The sequence below is a fragment of the Bombus flavifrons genome, chromosome 13 (genome assembly GCF_040668555.2).
Source record: "Bombus flavifrons isolate JBK064 chromosome 13, iyBomFlav1_principal, whole genome shotgun sequence".
In the NCBI taxonomy this organism is placed as follows: Eukaryota; Metazoa; Arthropoda; class Insecta; order Hymenoptera; family Apidae; genus Bombus; species Bombus flavifrons.
In genome coordinates, this window is record NC_138454.1 from 12,722,603 (window position 1) to 12,741,255 (window position 18,653).

Genomic DNA, 18,653 nt, shown 5'->3' on the forward strand with positions numbered 1-18,653 from the left:
GGAAAAATTTATATCTTAATTTTCCGATACTACACTAATATAAAGATTTTCTTTAAAACAAAATGAAAAATTATGGTCAAATTAATGAAAAGATACCATATGTTTCCATCTTCCAATATATCTCAAATTTGGAGAATAATACTTTCTATTTCTTATGTTTCCAAATTATGAAAATTGCAAATTGTTTCATATATAAATATATTCATATAATTTTTAAATATAAAATGTTTGCAATGCGTATGAAATAAGTGCTAGTAATAATGATTAGAAACGATTTTTAAGAAATAAAATATGTGCTAAAAAATGTCTAGAAGCTTACTAGAAGACAAAAATAATTTATATGAAAATTCTATATTTATTATACTAAAGTATTTTATGATTTAGACATTACATTAATATTTCAAATATGATTGATTAATTATTTATGTAATATATGAAACATTTTTTTTATAAACATTAAATATCTAAAGAAATATTAATCTTCTATAAGAATGATATAGTATGTATGTGTGTGTATATATATATATATTTTTTTTTTTCATTGCACATAAATTGCAACAATTGGATGGCTTTCTACGTTACATTATATTGTTTCTTTATGTTTTAGAAACAAAATAAAATAATCATCTATCTTTATCCTTGGTCTATTTGTCCATTACACTCTATTCTTTTCTACCTTAATCTATCTTTAAAGCTGCAAGTTTGAGTATTCTATTTAAGTTAAGCGTAGTAACTTGTTTATAGTAATGCAACAAAACTGAGAATCAAACACTTATCCTGTTACTAATATTTTTTAGTTTGAAGTTTTGTGACACAGTTACATGTCTGCATATATTATTATATATTAAAACATACTTTATTCTAAACTTATATATAAATAATACTAATTTATGCATATTTTCAGTTATGAATTAAAATTTGCATTGATAGTGAATTTGTTTATTTCAAAATTTTATTTCAGTTATTCAATTATTTGAGTCTAAATATAATATTCATGATCAGTTACTGAAAAATATTTGATTTAGTATCCGATTCACGGTTTTATTGCGTTCTACATTTTAAATCTGAATACACTGAATTCGTTGTTAATACACATATTTACAATGCAAAGTACATTCTGAAACGATACACGTCAGACGAAAATCTATTTTTCTAAAACTAATTTGTATAAGGATCCTACTGTAATCTACAAAAATACCTGTTACATGTCATAGGAAGTATTTCTGAACGAAAAATAAATTCGATTGTCTAGATAATAATCTCTCTTGCCATAAACTGTTGTATTATGATATATATGTATATACATAAATAATAATGTTCCATCTCGAAGTACAATATAATACTTCACATATAAAGAATTTCAAATTTATAAAGCCTTGGTTGTTTGCACCGTATTATAATAAGAATAGAAAACTAATATAAATCTTAATTTGGAATAAAATAATAAATTAGTTTTAAAGATAATATCAATTTTTTAGTAACAAGATCAAAGGGCTTGAGATGTTTATGACAAGGAATATATTATATTTTAAATAAAACATATAAGAAGATATAATTTTACAAATGAAAGATTTACACAGTTTCATATTTAGACAAATTCACATTGATTATATTATACACATATATTTTACTAATTGAACTTATATTGAAAAAAGAAATGCAAAAATTAATAAAAAATTGAACTTTATTATTAATAGACAAAATACAGTTTTATTAAATTAATGTTCAGAAATTGTTAATAATATATTAATGTTAGTACAAAAATTTTGCAGTTATTTATAAAAATAACTTCTTTTTCTTAATATTTAGTATGCATAAGTTAAATTTGATTATCGTGAAAGAAATAAAAGGAACTAATATACCTAAATGATATGTATTACTATGCGAACAAAGATAATATCAATGTAAAAATGTCTAAAATAAGATTCTAATTTCAGAATCTCTTACTCATCTCACATACCTTACAGAACACCCTGTTTTAAGAATATTTTGTAAACTGTAATATATAATTAGAAAATGAGAAATTCTTAATGCATGAAATGGAGAAATCTATTACAAATTTAATATAATAAATTAGAATGAGTGTATCTGTAATAATATCTTATGTTCAGGAATTCTTTCCATCTTTTATGCGTACTACTAATTATGTAAAAGAATTCGTTCTTTAAGAATTACTCATTTCCTAATTGCTTAGGATCTTATAAAACATTTAATAAGCGCTTTAATAATAATTTTATAAATGTACATCACTGATTAACTATTTCAATAAGCAATGTGATTAATTAGAGCAATCAAAAAATCATTCATGCAAAAAAAACTAAAGTATTGCTCTAGTTTACAAATATAAATTTTAATCGAAGTATATTAAATATTTTGTTGAAAAATCAATTATTTAATTATTAATTCAATCAATTGATAAAATTGATTAAATCAATTATTTGATATTATAAAATGACATAAATAATCATTTAATCTTTGCAAGAAAACTTAATGTATAATAGAAGAATTTACGTGAAAATAAATTACAACTTATGCATTAAAATATTAGTATCTAGTAATTACTGTTTATATATTAGTAAAGTGATTAATAATCAAATTACATTTTTACCACAGCACCAATAAAAGTTAGAAAATTACTGTAATTTTCTCATAAACAAAAGAAATTTGTAGTTTCATTTTTGAATTAAGAATGTCTATCATTCTGTACAATTACAGAACTAAGTACTAGCTTGAATTCAATAAATAATAAGTGAATGTCCAATGATTAAATTGCTGAAAATAAGTAATTAAATTAAATGTTTGTGTAATTATTAATTATTTATTAATATGTGCTTTCAATTACGCAATTAATTACTTATAAATTCACTATACATTCGTTGTGTAATTAATTACACTGATTAATGTATAAGTCAATTATTGAAAAATAGTAAATTGGTCAATTACAAAAATTTATTGACTTAATCATCTAACTCATGTAAAACGGACATTGTAATTTATTGCATTTGTCAGTTGTATAATAGTAAATAAATTTAACATGAACTAAAATTTTTAGAGAATTAAATTCTAAATTCTAATGAAGTAATTTATAATATTATTTATTAATGTCCATCGCCATATCACTTTCCTTTTGTTATATTGCAAGATGGCATGCACTTGAATTTAAGATCAAAATCATGTTCTTCAGGATGAAGAGAATTATTGTCATCTTTTTCTATGTCTTCTTCATGTTCTTCATTTTCTTCATTGCTCTCCTCATCTTCATCTTCATCTTGTTCAAGTAATTGTTTTCGAGCCATTTGAACTACTTGCCATTCTTGATAATGACGCTTTCTCTTTGCTTCAAATGCTTTACGTTTTTCTAAAATTTTTCCATATACATTGATATCTTTTGTTACTCAATACCACATTGTGATGATAATCTTTCTCATTCCTCCTCAATTGATTAAAATTAATTACTTTTTAATAAGATATTTAGAATTACAATTTTAATAATAATAACAGTAAAACAAAAATCATTTCAATAAAAGATATTTATAATCAACTATAAGGTATACATATTGGTATATATTTTATTTATGCAAATATAATTAAAATATAAATTATCTCTCTATGAAAAGGTTTATAATTTCTTACCTCTTTCTTCAACAGTTTCTTTTTCATCTTCATCTTCACTTGATTCTTCAAATATTTTTGGTTTACTGCCTTCTGCCAATCTGTAAATATGGGAAAGAAAATTCTTTACAATTTTAAATGAAAAGAAACGCAAAATTTATGAATTTTTAGTGTTTCAATTGTTCAAACCTATAATTATTAATGAAATAAAATATTTAGAAAAACCAAATTTGTGAAAATATAAAATATAAAATGTATTTAATTGTTGTTGATATTTTTAAGTACAATTGAAGAATATACAAGTAAAAAACATATAACTACTAATACTAATTGTAATAAAAATAAGAAATAAAGCAAATAAATGGAATAATTATTCACAAAAGTGCCTTAATATTTTACATAGGGTTACCAAGATAAAAAAGTATATATAATACATTTAAATATTATAACATATGAATCGTTTCCTTCTTATTACACACATTTTTATAACAATACCTTAAATCCTAATTTATCTTTGTAATGTAATCTGTAATTACTTCATTTGAATCTTTCCAAAAACAATCATTTTGATTAAATCATAAGCATTTTACAACCCCATATTTATACTTAATGTAAAATATTTTCTTATTGAATGTAGTTCAAGCATGTATTTTTATGTAATTTACTTTTAGTATGTAACATTCCGAAGTAAGGATGTAATTAGTTATAAAAGTAGCTGATCTGTAATACTTGTATGACATACGGTTACATTTTCATTTAAATATTCATTAGCAAAATTATGTGTATATTATTAATTATATATCGTATGCAACTTTTTTTATGATGCTTAATGCTATTACAAAAATAATTATTAAAATAATATTGTAACACTGTTAAACGTTTCTTAGTTGAAATTGATATAAAATTAAATTTATGTTAATATAAATATATTATAACTGAAATGAATTAAATATAAATAAATTATAATAAAAATTTGGTAAAATTAGGAGAAATGAATTTCAAATTTATTATTTCATTATATCTTGATTTTCATGTCACAGTCAGTAGTTGTCTACACAGAAATTATTTTTTATTACTTACTTTTTCGCTATATTAAATAGATAATAAAGGTATATTGTTAAACAAAAATTTTGTGTGGAGTTCAGTATTACATGCATTTATATGATCAAAAATTTCTAAATACTTTATAGAAAAAATACTGTTACTTTTGTAGAGATTTTCATTTATCTTTATATGGTAAGGCATAATAGTCATATCAATATAAACTATCTTTTGAAATTATGAATGGAGATTTCGTGAAATGAATGAATGCAACAAGTAAATAAGTTGTTATTTATGATACATAGAATATTTTAATACATACAAATAAATAAATAAAGAAATTAATTTATCCTATTATATCTTACCAGGTAAAAATTCATTTTTTACATTTTTTACAGTGAGATTAACAATCTAATATATGTAAAAAGATTTTCTGTATGTGCATGTGTGTATGAATGAATTTCTTTGGTACTTCAAAATGCTACCATAATGCTTCAAACTCTAATGCTACTTAACTATTTTTCCTTCTTTTCTTGTAGTGCATGTCAACTCCATTCAAGTGTTCAAATTTCACACAGTAGAATTACTTTTCTGAAAAAAGTATAAACGTAAAGGAGACTTTTGAAAGATGTGTAACACCTTAAAATAACATAGACCACTGCACGTATTAGTTAAGTTACAGAATTTTTTGTATAATGTATTCGTAGAAATTTTTTATATTATTCATTGTAAAAATTGGATGCTTAATTGGAAATTTTGATTTTAAACAATAACATGTATAATAATTTTTTAAATTCTTTTAAAAATATATATTTATTGTAGTTATCTTAAATTACATATATTTATTGGATACTGGTTTTTCATTATCAACATGCATATTATATAGACTTTTATTTGATTTTTCAGGTTGTGTTAATTCAGTATTATTCTACAATACATTAACATAAGAGATTGGTTTTATTTTCTTTATTATTAAAACGTTTAAAAATTTAGCTTATGTAAATTTAAAAAATGTATGCCGCAAAAATGTATGAGAAAGTGTTTTGTAAAAATATTGTATTTTAAATGTATGTGCATTCAATTTTGACAATTAATAATGTTTAAAAAATTATAACTATATGTCATGTAATTTTCGACTTCGGGATGTTACATACCTTTTGAAACACTTTGTATGTTTCTTGGTGCATGTATATTCGATTAAAACTGTTTGATCATAGTATTTGTAAATATGTGAACCATCTTAAAAATTGGTCCTGTTTATTCAAATTTTGGAAATTTAAATAATATTTTTCTGAAGAATTCAAGCAATTTTCCACACAAGAACCTCTTTTTGTGTAGAATTACTGAAAATAATAAAGGAATACAACTCTGAGAAGCAAAAACAGCAAATGTACATTTTGAAGAGCACTGAAACTTACCAATGAAGATTTATTCCAATAAAAAGAATAAATCAACATGAAATTTCTACATACATTTGCATACATTCATTCTATTCTTAATATTCAATTCCAATACCAACACTTGAGCATTATGTATGTAACAATGCTATACTCTACATGGTGATGTTGCTACTTAGTACAGAATAGTAGCATAATTTAAATTTGATAGTTTCCATTTAAGCCAATCCTGGTATAAAACTCTAAACAGATACCATAAATTAGACTAATTGAAAAATTTTAAATGGATAAAAAGGAGATAATATTTTATATTAAGATCTGAGCATAATGCATCCTTCTAGAAAGAGAAAATTATAAATAACAATCACTTTAGATTATAATATTAATAAAATTAATTTTCAAATGATTTTTTAAATAATATGCTCCTTACAAACATAGAGAAAGAAAGAAAATTAATAATTAGAAACTCATTACAGTAAATTGATTGATAGTAAAATAACAAATTATAAACATTAATTATAATTTGTTAATTCATTCATTGATTTTTTAAGCAATATGTATATCTCATTTTAATGCCATTAATTCCTTTAAAATAAAATTACAAGTTATAGAATATCGCACTATCAATTACATTTGTGTATCACATAAATCAATTAAAAATCTATTTCAAATAATATTTTTTTTCTATCTATCTATCTACATTATTTCGAAAGACACTATGCACTTTTGTATTATATATATTGTGAAATAAGAATGTGTGTAATTATATTATTTTTATTAAATAAAATAATATAAAACGAATATTACAGACATATTTATTATTTATGAGAAGTAGATAATATTCCAGTTAGTATTAATATTAATGTAACTATAAGTTTAGTTACTATTGGTGTTCTTGAAATATTATACATATTTTGTACATTACAAAATTATACACTTCTTGTAACTGTAATTTATAGAAATCTACCAATTTTCTTTTATTTATTTATTTATTTATTTATTTTTTTTGGTGATATGTGGTAATATGTACAATGCAGAAGATATTTATGAAAATAACTAGAAATATAGAATAAAATACTTATTTCTAATGAATTAATATAAATACTTACTTGGTAGCAACTGCAGTAGAATCTAATTGATCAAATTGAAATTCAGCTTGCAGGCCTTCATAGTTGTATGGGGTTTTTGGTTCATCAATCTTCATATGACCATAATCTTTTTCTGCTGGGTGCAATGTTGCAATTATATTCATTTCATCCCATTTTGTTTCTTTGCTTGGTCTGTAATAAAAATTGTCGTACATTATTAAAAATTTATCATTAATATTTACTATTTTAAATTATGGAACAAGCAAAATGTATAATTAATATAAAATACTATCAATTTCCTAACATTATTTGATAAAACGTTGATTATGACTTACAAATCCAAAAAATTATATTGTAAAATTATAATGAAAAAATATATATTTATTAACATAGTCAATAGATAAATTACAATTAAAATTTTTTACGTATAAAATTTACTTAACTATGACAGTCTGTAACAACTTTAAACGAAGATAAATGGATTAAGAAAGACAGTAATTAATTTACAATTATGACAATGCTCTAATAAAATAAAAGTAAAATATAAATAATTAAATGAAAAAAGAAAAATAAGAATGATTTAAATTAAACTAACCTTAAAACACAAGTTAACTCTGTCATCATCTGTCTTTCTCTCTCTCATATAATTTTTAGTTATAAAAAGATATTCACATTAAAGTTACTCGTTTATATATGTATGTATAAATGAAACCATAGCTTCAATATGAAAGAAATAAATCTAAAAAAATCATTTATACCTGGGTATATCTGGATTATCGAAGCTGCTAGATGATTTTAAAATTCCCTTAGGAGGCCGTTTCGAAAGATTTTCTGCCATTTTGAAAAGAGATTGATTCACATTTGATAATTATAAAACATGACGAATCTTTGTAAAGTAAAATTTTCTTCAGAATGTTTCCACTCGAATTAGAAGTACTTGGACAATCGTTTATTGACGATGACAAATTATCACTTTAACAATTTTCAGTTTTAAATGGAAAAATCACGAGCTCTGATTGGTGCCATGTTACACAAAACCTTATACAGGGCAGGGTGTATTACGTAGTATATATGTATATACATATTTTGTAGTACCACAGTCATTTTCGAATTAAATTACTGAAGCATCGAAATCTATTTTTTGTAAGTGAAGTTATAGCCCCCTATTATGTAATAAGCCGTTAATGAAATTAAAAGTTTATGGTAGTATAACAGATTTTACATAACGAAGCATTAAACCGAGGTTTCGATTAACTATAATAAAATGAGAATTTTTCTACGTATATTTTTGTTAAATAATTCTGCTTTATTATTTTTTTATAATTTTACTCATACACACTATAATAATATTATCATTACTTTGTACATAATCTATGAACGAAACTTTGTTTAATTCTATAAACTCTAAACGAATTACGATTTACACAAAACGACATATTAAATTATAAATATTAAGTATTAAGTACATATAAAATTAAATACATATTAAATATTAAATTACAGAATATAACGTTTTCGATATTCAAATCATATTAAGTATATATTTAACATTTCAAATTACTTATACGATGTATAATTACCTGTTTTGTTTCTTATTTGATATAAGCAAATTAATTATAACACGGGCGAATATATATATAAAAGAATATAACAAGTATAACAAAGATTAAAAGTGTCGAACATAATATATGCATCTGCTGATTCAGTATCTATATTATATGTAGAGGACATATATTAATATTTTAATCTTCTCTATTTTAAACCGTATAGGATTATAATATGAAATGCAAGTCAAATTTTATACTGAATAATAACAATATATATTTTTAATGTTTCTGAATATATATGATATTTTGCAACTTGACGCAAATAAATTTATGATTGAGAATATATGTATGGAATATACGTGACATCAAAAACAAGTCTGTGATTGGATTGTATTTTATTTAGTAAGAAAACCCAAAGCTATCCCCGAAGCCCCGAAGTAAACTTATTAAACGTCGTTACGTAGTACCTGGTAGTACGTAGTGCACGTTCATTTTACACATATGTGTACATATTTCTCTTTCTACTTTTCTTCCCATGTCTTAACTGGTATGCTTTTTGATTAAACGAAAATAATTTAATGTTTCTGTTTTCGTTAGCGCATAAATTTAATCACGTTTTCTATGTTTAACGATGGATCGTATTTCAACAGATCGATCTATCGAATGATGAACATCTATCGATACAACTTTCTCGCTACACATGCCTTCTGAATGTTAATAAAATGGAAAATATCAAAGGAGCTTGAGCTCGGAGTTTAAATAAATATTCGTTCATGATAAATACGCCCGGTAATTAAATGTGCCCTGAAACTAATGTGATGTCGACTGTGTGTGATGGCGGGTAAAGAATTAGTAAGCCATCAGCAGCAGTTTGTAGAAGAAATTAACTACGATGAAATTGAAACAGAGCAGGTATCATAATTATGCAGAAACTTTTCATTATTGTTCGAACAAGTCAAATTTTTGTTTTTTTTATCGTCATTCAATAAAACATTTCTCAAATGTTACATCCAGTTGCGTTTATTTTTTGTAATTTATCCTAATTGATTATCTGATTTTGTTTGAAATATAACCTAAATGACGATCGTTGAATATTTTTTAAGCAAATTGATGTTAACGAAGCTCCTTTCTATTTTCTGTACTTTAATATTCGAATTTTGATTTAGATAACGAGAGAGATTTTTATTTGAAATATCATTAGGTTGAGAAAAAAAACTGAAAAAGAAAATTTTTTTATTTTAATAGATTGTAAATGTATGTCACTTTTAAAAATTTGATATAGATTGTGTGAAAATAATTTAATTAAAAATTAATAACATCGTTTAGTAGAATACAGAGTATATTAAAGAAGAATAAATAAAATATTACATTTTTATATCTTTGTATTGTTTTTCATTTTGTTGAGGTTACATGCAGTTTCTATGTTTATCTAACAATATTAATATTCTTAACTTGTTACTTCATTTTTCGAAAAGAAATGATTTATTTTAAAATCTGAAGAGCACTAAATTAAATCAATAATAAATCGTTCATTATTTACTTTTATGTAGGTAGTCGGAAAAGGTTCTTTTGGAGTAGTATGGAAAGGAAAATGGAGGGGACAATATGTTGCTATAAAGTATATAAACTCAGAAGGTGAAAAAAAGGCCTTTACTGTAGAAGTTAGGCAATTATCTAGAGTTGTGCATCCCAATATTGTAAAACTTTATGGTGCCTGTACTAAAAATCCGGTTTGCCTGGTTATGGAATATGCAGAAGGTGGCTCCTTATATAATGGTATTAACTTTTTTAAATTCTATAGAACTTCATTTTTTTAATACAATAGAGTTCTGAATTATTGTTATAGTCTAAATATTATTGTTGCTTGCTTTGATAATGCATAAGATTTAATTTGTTTAACAAGACATTAAATGCCTTTTATTGTTTCATATTGTTTTATTATCATCAAGCATTAATAATTAAATATTACATTTACTTTTTGTTTTATTAATATGTTGCAGTTTTGCATTGCAATCCTCAGCCACAATATACTGCAGGACATGCAATGAGTTGGGCTTTGCAATGTGCACGTGGTGTCGCATATCTTCACAATATGAAACCAAAACCTTTAATTCACAGGTAAATTAAGTTAAATATATATTTTTTTTTTCGAGGACATAATATAACAATCTGAAAGTTTATTTTTTATTCAAATGATATCTGTAGCGTTTCAACAGATTTCATTTATATTTGCAGAGACTTAAAACCACCAAATTTGTTGTTAGTTATGGGTGGACAAACTCTTAAAATTTGTGATTTTGGTACAGCTTGTGATCTAAATACATACATGACTAATAACAAAGGTTCTGCTGCTTGGATGGCTCCAGAAGTATTTGAGGGTTCTAGATACACCGAAAAGTGTGATGTGTTTAGTTGGGGTGTTATTTTGTGGGAGATATTGTCAAGGAAGAAACCATTTGATGAAATTGGTGGTTCAGCTTACAGAATAATGTGGGCAGTACATGTAGGACAAAGACCTCCTTTAATTGAAGGTTGCCCTAAACCAATTGAAGATCTCATGACCAGGTATTTATTAATATTTATAATCATTCACTTTTATAATTAATAAAGCATGTTCTAATAATTTACTAAAGAAGTTAAGATTAATTATTTTCTTTGTTTTATAAAGTCATATTACCTTTTTCGATATTGACACATGTTACTAAATATGTGATAGAAATAATTGTAATTGATAAAAAGCATTAGTATTTGAAAGTATATGTTGTAGGAAAAAATATAACAAATACTCTATTTGCTTCTTGAAATTAACTGCAGATTATTGAAACGTTAAAGTATATTTACAAGTATTTAGATTTAATATATTTTATGTATTTTAACATATTTTATGCTTGAAAATAGTTATAACATTATTATGTTTAAAAAAATTTCTTTAAAAACTTTATCATTGAACATTTAATTTAAAAAATTTTCATTTTATTTGATTGATAATTGGTGATTACACAAGTTTGTTCATAGAAAAAACTTCTTTTCAGGTGGAAAAATGTTTTTAAGTATGTTGATTGTTATTTAGAGCTTTTTTAAATAATTTTATATTTATTTTACATTACTTGCATTTTATTTGTATATAATATCTTGATAATTTTTCCATATGCTGTGCCCAAATCATTTTTAACAATGTATTTTGTTAAATTGTAATAGAATAAACCCTTTTCTCATAACATAAAAGTTGTATGTTTAAAATATTCTTCTCTAAAGAGTCGTCATATTATTCTAATATTATTTATAAAGATTCAATTGTGTAATTGAATCATTATTATGGTAATCTTTAATGAATTTTCTATTTATTCACAATTTATATAAATTGTGAAAAGCTATTACCTATACAGGTTGAAATTTAAGATCTTATACATAGCGTCTTCGAATCTTCCTTTCCTGTAACAGAAAAACATTTGTTTAAAAGTATTTAATATGATCATGTGTACTCCTTGTTATTCTTCTTCTTAAATAATCAATGGTCTTAAGTACTAAAAAAATAAAAGATAATGCGAATAGTTTAATTTATAAGTATTTAATATATCATCAGTATTTCTGATATATTCTAATATGTGGTCGATTATGCTATGCTTTTTAATTATCATGTCTAAGATCATGGGAAGTAGGGAATAATAAATTAATAGTCATCAATCAATAATCAGTTGGAATTTGATTGAGGTATAAGGAGGGAATGTAGAAATGTTGAAGGGTATGAGTATCGGATTGATTGTTTGGAATGCTGGTATTTTAGAATAGTTTAGAGTATTTTAGAATAGGAATGTGTAAGGTGGTGGTCAATCTACCTGGTGCTAGGATAACTTTAACAGTTTCATAATTCTTCATTCTGAGATTGTTCTGCATTTCTAATTAGGGCTTTTCTAAATTTCTTCTTATGAATTTTAGGTTTTGTCCTAAGTGAGGGTGAAGATTGGGGCACATAGTTCATCATAATATTTTCTTTTAAAGAAATTAAGGTCCTTTAGCAACTATGGATTCTCCTTTGGGACAACAATCCACTCTTTCATCCCCTTCAATGGTTAGGCACTGGGAGCAAATTTTAGTGGTAAGTGAAATTGTCTTCAATGATATTTGTCCACTAAGGATTCGACTGTGCCAGATGGCGAGATTACTTTCCCTTTCGTTTTTCGCATGATGATTCAACACTAGAAGGAATGACTTGCTTTTCAAATTATTGTCTATGGTAGTTTCCGTGGATTTTCTAGCAAGAAATTTAAGAAGTGCTCCCAGTTATTTTCATCATAAATTTTGTTGACAGTAGATTGTGGAAGGGAAAGTGTTGAATTTGAGAGGATGGAAAATATTGCATAAAATATTCAAATTTATGTTAGTCATGAATTATTGTTGCGATTGTATAATTGTAAAAAGAGAGAAATTAAAAATTGTAATATTTTAACTTTTCTGTAGGAAATAGGAAAAATGAAATGTACCTATTTCTTCTGGTACATTATCCTTGAAAATATAATCAATATAATCAAGATATAATCAATAATTGATATTCGATTTTAAAGTCATTTTTCCAGCAGAAGGGTATTGAGGAAATGAGATCTATCTTTTTTGTTATGCCTACTCTAACAAATTATCTATTCTGATAAATTATTTTATATATGTGATTTTGGCCAGCATGTCCCTCTATTTTTATTACTTATCTTCTTACATTCTAAATAAGCATTTATAAATCGTTTGTAAGATGTAGTAAGAAAAGAAACGAACGGTTGTTTCAGATGTTGGCACAAATCTCCCGAAGAAAGACCATCAATGGATGCTGTTGTAGAAATAATGACAACCTTGTCACAATTCTTTAATGGACATCTAGAACCAGTGGAATATTCCCGAAGTTTGTATATTATTAAAATTTTTCATAAGTAATTTAAGCGATCCAAAGTTATGAGATTTAACAAATGATTAATATTTACTAATAATAGATAATAATTTTAAATATGAAATGTTTATTTACAAACATTTATACACGACAACAGTGATTATATAAATTAATTATAATGTAATTTTATATTGTAGAAGATGTTGAGTCAGAGGAAGTTATTGACAACCAGGTTTCTAAAGATGATACTTTGGACGTGACTGATACTATGGATTCTGAAATAAATGGATATGCTGCCAACGGTACTATTAAAGCTAATGCACCCGTTTCCAAAGAAAAATCGGAAATTTTTAATGAAAAAAACAGTTCATCGAATCCCTTCTACGATTTCAGGGATCCACCTTCTAAAAATAATATTTCAGCAAACAATCCATCCAATAAAGAATTCCAGATTAAAGATTTTCCTCAACTTTACGTTGAGTGTGATCCGGTTAGTAACTTTTAATTTAAAAATAATGAATTTGTTTACATATCATTAATTATTAAATATTAGTAATTAATATTTAAAGAAGTATAAATATTTTCCAAGATTTGTAGTTATTATGATTTACGTATTTACATCTTTGACAGAAACATATTCTTATGTTTTATAATTGCAGAATGCTTGGGGATTACCGAGTTCCGACTCACCATTGGAATCTCCTATTCTAAAGATAAAGAATACTGCACAAAGTAAGTTTATTATTATCTTTATTATAAAATATTTAAATTATAAATTTTGTTTTAGTTAATTTTGCTTTTGATTATGGGAAAATTGTTTCAAACAGTTACAATACGAACGATAACAAATGATTTATAAGTAGATATATTGTGTTATAAATATTACGCTTTCCATTTGTTTAGTAATAGAAAATTTTAACGAAGTTTCCTATCTCGTTTTCATTTTTGTTAATATTTATACTTCTATTTTATTTTATGGAATACATAATTTCTTGCTTTCTTATCATATACGTATAGCACAATTATTAAATTGTTATTTGTCGATGGCCTCGCCGTTGTTCTATAACAGCAGAGGAAGGGGAACTTGTTCGGGGCGAGAACTTTGAATTTGTGACTCATCGCGATAGTACTCTAATCCCAAAATAACGTTCTCCGTATGTTCCACAAAAGCTTCCTTTTAGCGCGGAATGTGATGCGCTCAGGCAAATCCATTGTCGTCATTCGATTACTTTTGTAAATAATTAACACTTATGTCTGCACTTTGATTTTATTTGCGTTCTTGCGAAATGCGGTTTTATTTCTGTTTAATTGAATACAATATAATTTGAAGATATAAGATATCAATCAAAGCCACTAAAATTTATTAAAAATCTTTAAAAATCTATTAATTAATTTGATAAAAATTGTAGACTTTTACTTAATTTAAATTATTAATATTTATATTTATAATTATTTATAGTTTTATGTATATTTGGCTTGTGATTAATCTGTACATATGTTACGTACAAATATTGTTCCCTCTCAATATAAAAACACGTGAGAACGAGGCGATAGAAAGAAGTTAGAACATCGCACCTTGGCTCGTTGTGATTTCACCGTGACGAATACTTTGGGAGTTCGTCGATCGGCGAAATCTACCCTGGCAAAGGGCCCGCGAGAACAGTCACATTGTACGAATATACTAAATTTAACGAACAACTAATCAGGGGAACTTGTTTTTGATTGACACCTATCGACGACGATAAAAGCTCTGTCCTAAAAGACCCAAGTAAATAAAAACAGACCATGCTCTTTCTACTTTTTATCAGATTGAATACATATAAAACTATAAAGTGACAAACCGAGAAGAAATAAATTAATTTTCTGAAATATCTGTAAAAGCCGAATGATCTGAATAAAAGTATAAAGAATAAAATATATTAAATGATAAATTATATATTTTACTTCAATAGCTTCTGTCAAACGAAATTATAGATTTTCAATCATTTTCTTATTTGAAATATTATTCTTGTTGATACAGTTTCCAAAGTTGAAGCATATGCTTCCCAAAGAAAGACGATCCCAGGATAGCATATCTCAGTGCCCCATTGGATTTCTTAATTGTTCGCTGCGGCTGATGTTCCATCAACATGGAAATCAGAGTTTCGACTTAATCCAGCCCTGAAGATGAATTAAGAGCCGAAGAACCGTATTTTCTTCTTGGCTCGTGCTTGCACGTCCTGTCTGGTGGGGGATACCTCGAAGCAGGTGTAGCTGACTCACCAGGCCCAATATAGATGCACGTTTGTTTAGTGCTCTCCCGACACATCACCAAGAACGACCGTCTTTTCTCTTCTTTCTTCTTTTTCTCTCACCCTCGTTATCGAAAAGAAATTTTTCGTTTCTTGGAAATTTTGTTTTCTCGTTCCCCCTGCCCCATCTGCATTTTTTTCATCTTTTACGGACGAGTTCGATCGACCGCCATCCTCCGGATCAAAGAGTGGTTCGTGGTAACTTTTAATCGGAGAGTGACATCTTTCATGTGAACGAATACTTGATTCTATTATGAACGAAGCCTCGACAGGCTCCAGTATTTGGAAATGTGCGAGGAATACCCAAATATCGTCGCCACGGACACCCTAAAGCGGTGCTGGGTTTTGCTACGTTAGTACCTTGCTCTGTTTTTCTTTTTCTTCTCGTCGTTGATGGTATGACGAGGTGCCTTTTTTTTTTTTTTTTAATTTTTATTAGGAGGGTTTCGAGTAAACCGCGATAGAGCTTTTATTATACGGTTTTACATGATATTACATCAACATTGTAAGATCGAACGTCGAACAGTTGCTACTAATCACGCGATAGAGCTAGAAAGAACGCGGAGTTGAACCCGCCAAATGTGATAAAAAGTTAAAGGTCAAAATTAGGGATTAAATTTTAAATTGGTGGAATGAGTAGCTTCCGTAGACCTAGTACGGAAATTATTAATATTATTAATGTTTCTATAATACGTTTCGAAAGCGATTATGCCTTAATTCGATGTAATTATTGCATAACTAGTACTAGCAGTTTTTGTTTTGGAGGAATGCAGGAAAACAAATTTTGAATCAAGTAATGTACGAGGGTATTTCACTTGAATCGAACGAATGTTCGTACAGTATTGTTATCCTCAAAATAAATCGAGAAGTTGTGAAATTAATTTAAATTCAGAATGGATTTAACGTAAATAGGCGTACAGCAAGAGTCGATAACTTTGCTGTGATCATTTAAAAATGGGTTAAACCAACATAGCACTACTATATTTCTAAAGTATATCTTCAATTCAAGTTGAATTTAGTGTTGATGAAAGAAACATAGCAAAGTTTATTATTTTAAAGTTTTCCTTTATCCTTTTTACCCTGCGAATGTTTAGTAAAAAGTAAAATAAGTCATAAATACATGTTGGTATATTTCTTTCTATATATTTTCTCTAATAGTTTCGAGTAAAAGTATTCGGCAATTTAAGTGCGCTATAATTTTGACATAATCAAAATGAACTTTTTATACGAATAGGTTCCAAGTCCGAGTTTAGACTGATTACTGATCTGTTGATAATACGTACGTTTAATCAATGTATCCGTCATATTTGGGAAAATATCAATTTATTTTGTATCGGTCTTATACCAGAAACATCTTTGGATAGAGTAAAAACAAAATAAGTTACTTTCGTTCATTTATATTAATCGGATTAACTTTCGGCTATAATTATTGTTTGACAGGTAATAGCACGACTGACAAAGATTTAGACAACGTTTATCGCCTTTTGGACGCGGATCTCAGGCCATTGACGCCTGATCAGACTTGCGAAAGATCGAAAGAAATTTTCGAAGAGCACAAACAGCTGGCGCAAGAATATTTGAAGGTGCAAACGGAGATAGCGCTTTTGGGGCAGCACAAAAATGAAATGCTAAAAAATTTGACCATAGACAGTTTAAGGCAGCAAGAGGAACTCAGGAAACTGGAGGATGAAAAAGTAAGCTGATATAAACAAAGATTATCAGTAAAAAAAGATTATTTTAGGATTGGTTTATGTAGAAGGATCGCAAAAGAGTAATTTTTAAATGACGCAAAATATCTGCAAACTTTTAAATTTTATGAATGAAAAAGAATGAAAAAGAATGAAAAGAAGGTTTCTCTTTCAGAATTAAAATTCTTGTTAATATTATGCTTTTGCAAATCAAATTATTAATTTTAGTTCCTTTCTCGATTACAGGAGTCTCTCATAAAGCTGTATCGAAATTTAAAACGTCAGTTGGAAATCATGAAGAATCAGAGGACGAACAATGCTCTTTTGAGCAACGCTCAAGTCGGTCCGACAGTTTCCGGAAACAACGGGTGGTTCGTGGTACCTTGTCAAAATCCTTCGAGACATTCTTGAATCTCAAGATTAGACAAGTACAAGCGTTAGACGAGATTCTTTTTTACATTATGTCTTGCGAATTTCCCCTGCTTCCTTCCTGTAGCGAACACGGGCAACAATATCGATTTTTTCAATAGATTTTTCAACGTTAGATTTTATTCTATAGTATACAAAAGTAAAAGAGAGAGGAGAGAGAGAGAGAGAGAGAGAGAGAGAGAGAGAGAAATTGGCAATGCAATCTCTTAAACATAACTATATATATAAAAGCACTGTTTTCTATTTGCATTTGATTTCAAGAACATTTATCGAGACTTCTCCGTTTTAATGAACAAAATTATGTAAAAATTTGATCAATAATATGCATATATATTCAGGTATCTATATCTTTCAAATAAGCATTACGGGAAATCTATCGAAGTAGCTTTAAATGTGGCTTTTGCTTTTATCGTGTTTTAAAATATAAAAATACAGGTTTGAAAAAATACTGCTATGAGAAAGTTAACGTAATTCAATCAATGATTATCAATTAGAAATCGATGATTAGTCAACTGCCTGTGTAATTTGTTATTACTACATTTATTTATGTAAGAATTACCATTAATAATAAGTAATAATTAAGGAGGTATTGTATTATTATTTATCTAATTTATCTAATTTGTCCTTACGTATAATTAGTTTTCGTTACAAACTAATTTGTACAGTCAGTAAAATATTCGATAACTG

General features: G+C 26.3%; 2 protein-coding genes across 3 annotated transcripts; one reads left to right on the top strand and one right to left on the bottom strand.

The window, feature by feature from the left end:
* Positions 1–628: 628 nt before the first annotated feature.
* Positions 629–8,204, bottom strand: LOC138186208 (protein phosphatase inhibitor 2). Of its 2 annotated transcripts, none has more exons than XM_069125811.1 (4): positions 7,897–8,204; positions 7,160–7,330; positions 3,634–3,713; positions 629–3,358 (listed from the first exon to the last, which is right to left on the bottom strand). In XM_069125811.1, exons 1-4 carry the CDS (start codon positions 7,974–7,976, stop codon positions 3,117–3,119), a joined length of 573 nt encoding a protein of 190 aa, XP_068981912.1. In that variant the 5' UTR covers positions 7,977–8,204; the 3' UTR covers positions 629–3,116. The 2 variants fall into 2 exon arrangements, with proteins under 2 accessions (XP_068981912.1, XP_068981913.1); XM_069125812.1 differs by lacking the exon at positions 7,897–8,204 and adding an exon at positions 7,734–7,883.
* A 910-nt stretch (positions 8,205–9,114) lies between these two features.
* LOC138186202 (mitogen-activated protein kinase kinase kinase 7) lies at positions 9,115–18,116 on the top strand. Its single transcript, XM_069125800.1, has 10 exons — positions 9,115–9,232; positions 9,336–9,597; positions 10,236–10,461; positions 10,686–10,803; positions 10,921–11,250; positions 13,461–13,573; positions 13,756–14,048; positions 14,218–14,290; positions 17,290–17,543; positions 17,784–18,116. The coding sequence occupies exons 2-10, from the start codon at positions 9,520–9,522 to the stop codon at positions 17,946–17,948; spliced, it is 1,650 nt and encodes a 549-aa protein (XP_068981901.1). The 5' UTR covers positions 9,115–9,232; positions 9,336–9,519; the 3' UTR covers positions 17,949–18,116.
* The last annotated feature ends 537 nt before the right edge of the window (positions 18,117–18,653 follow it).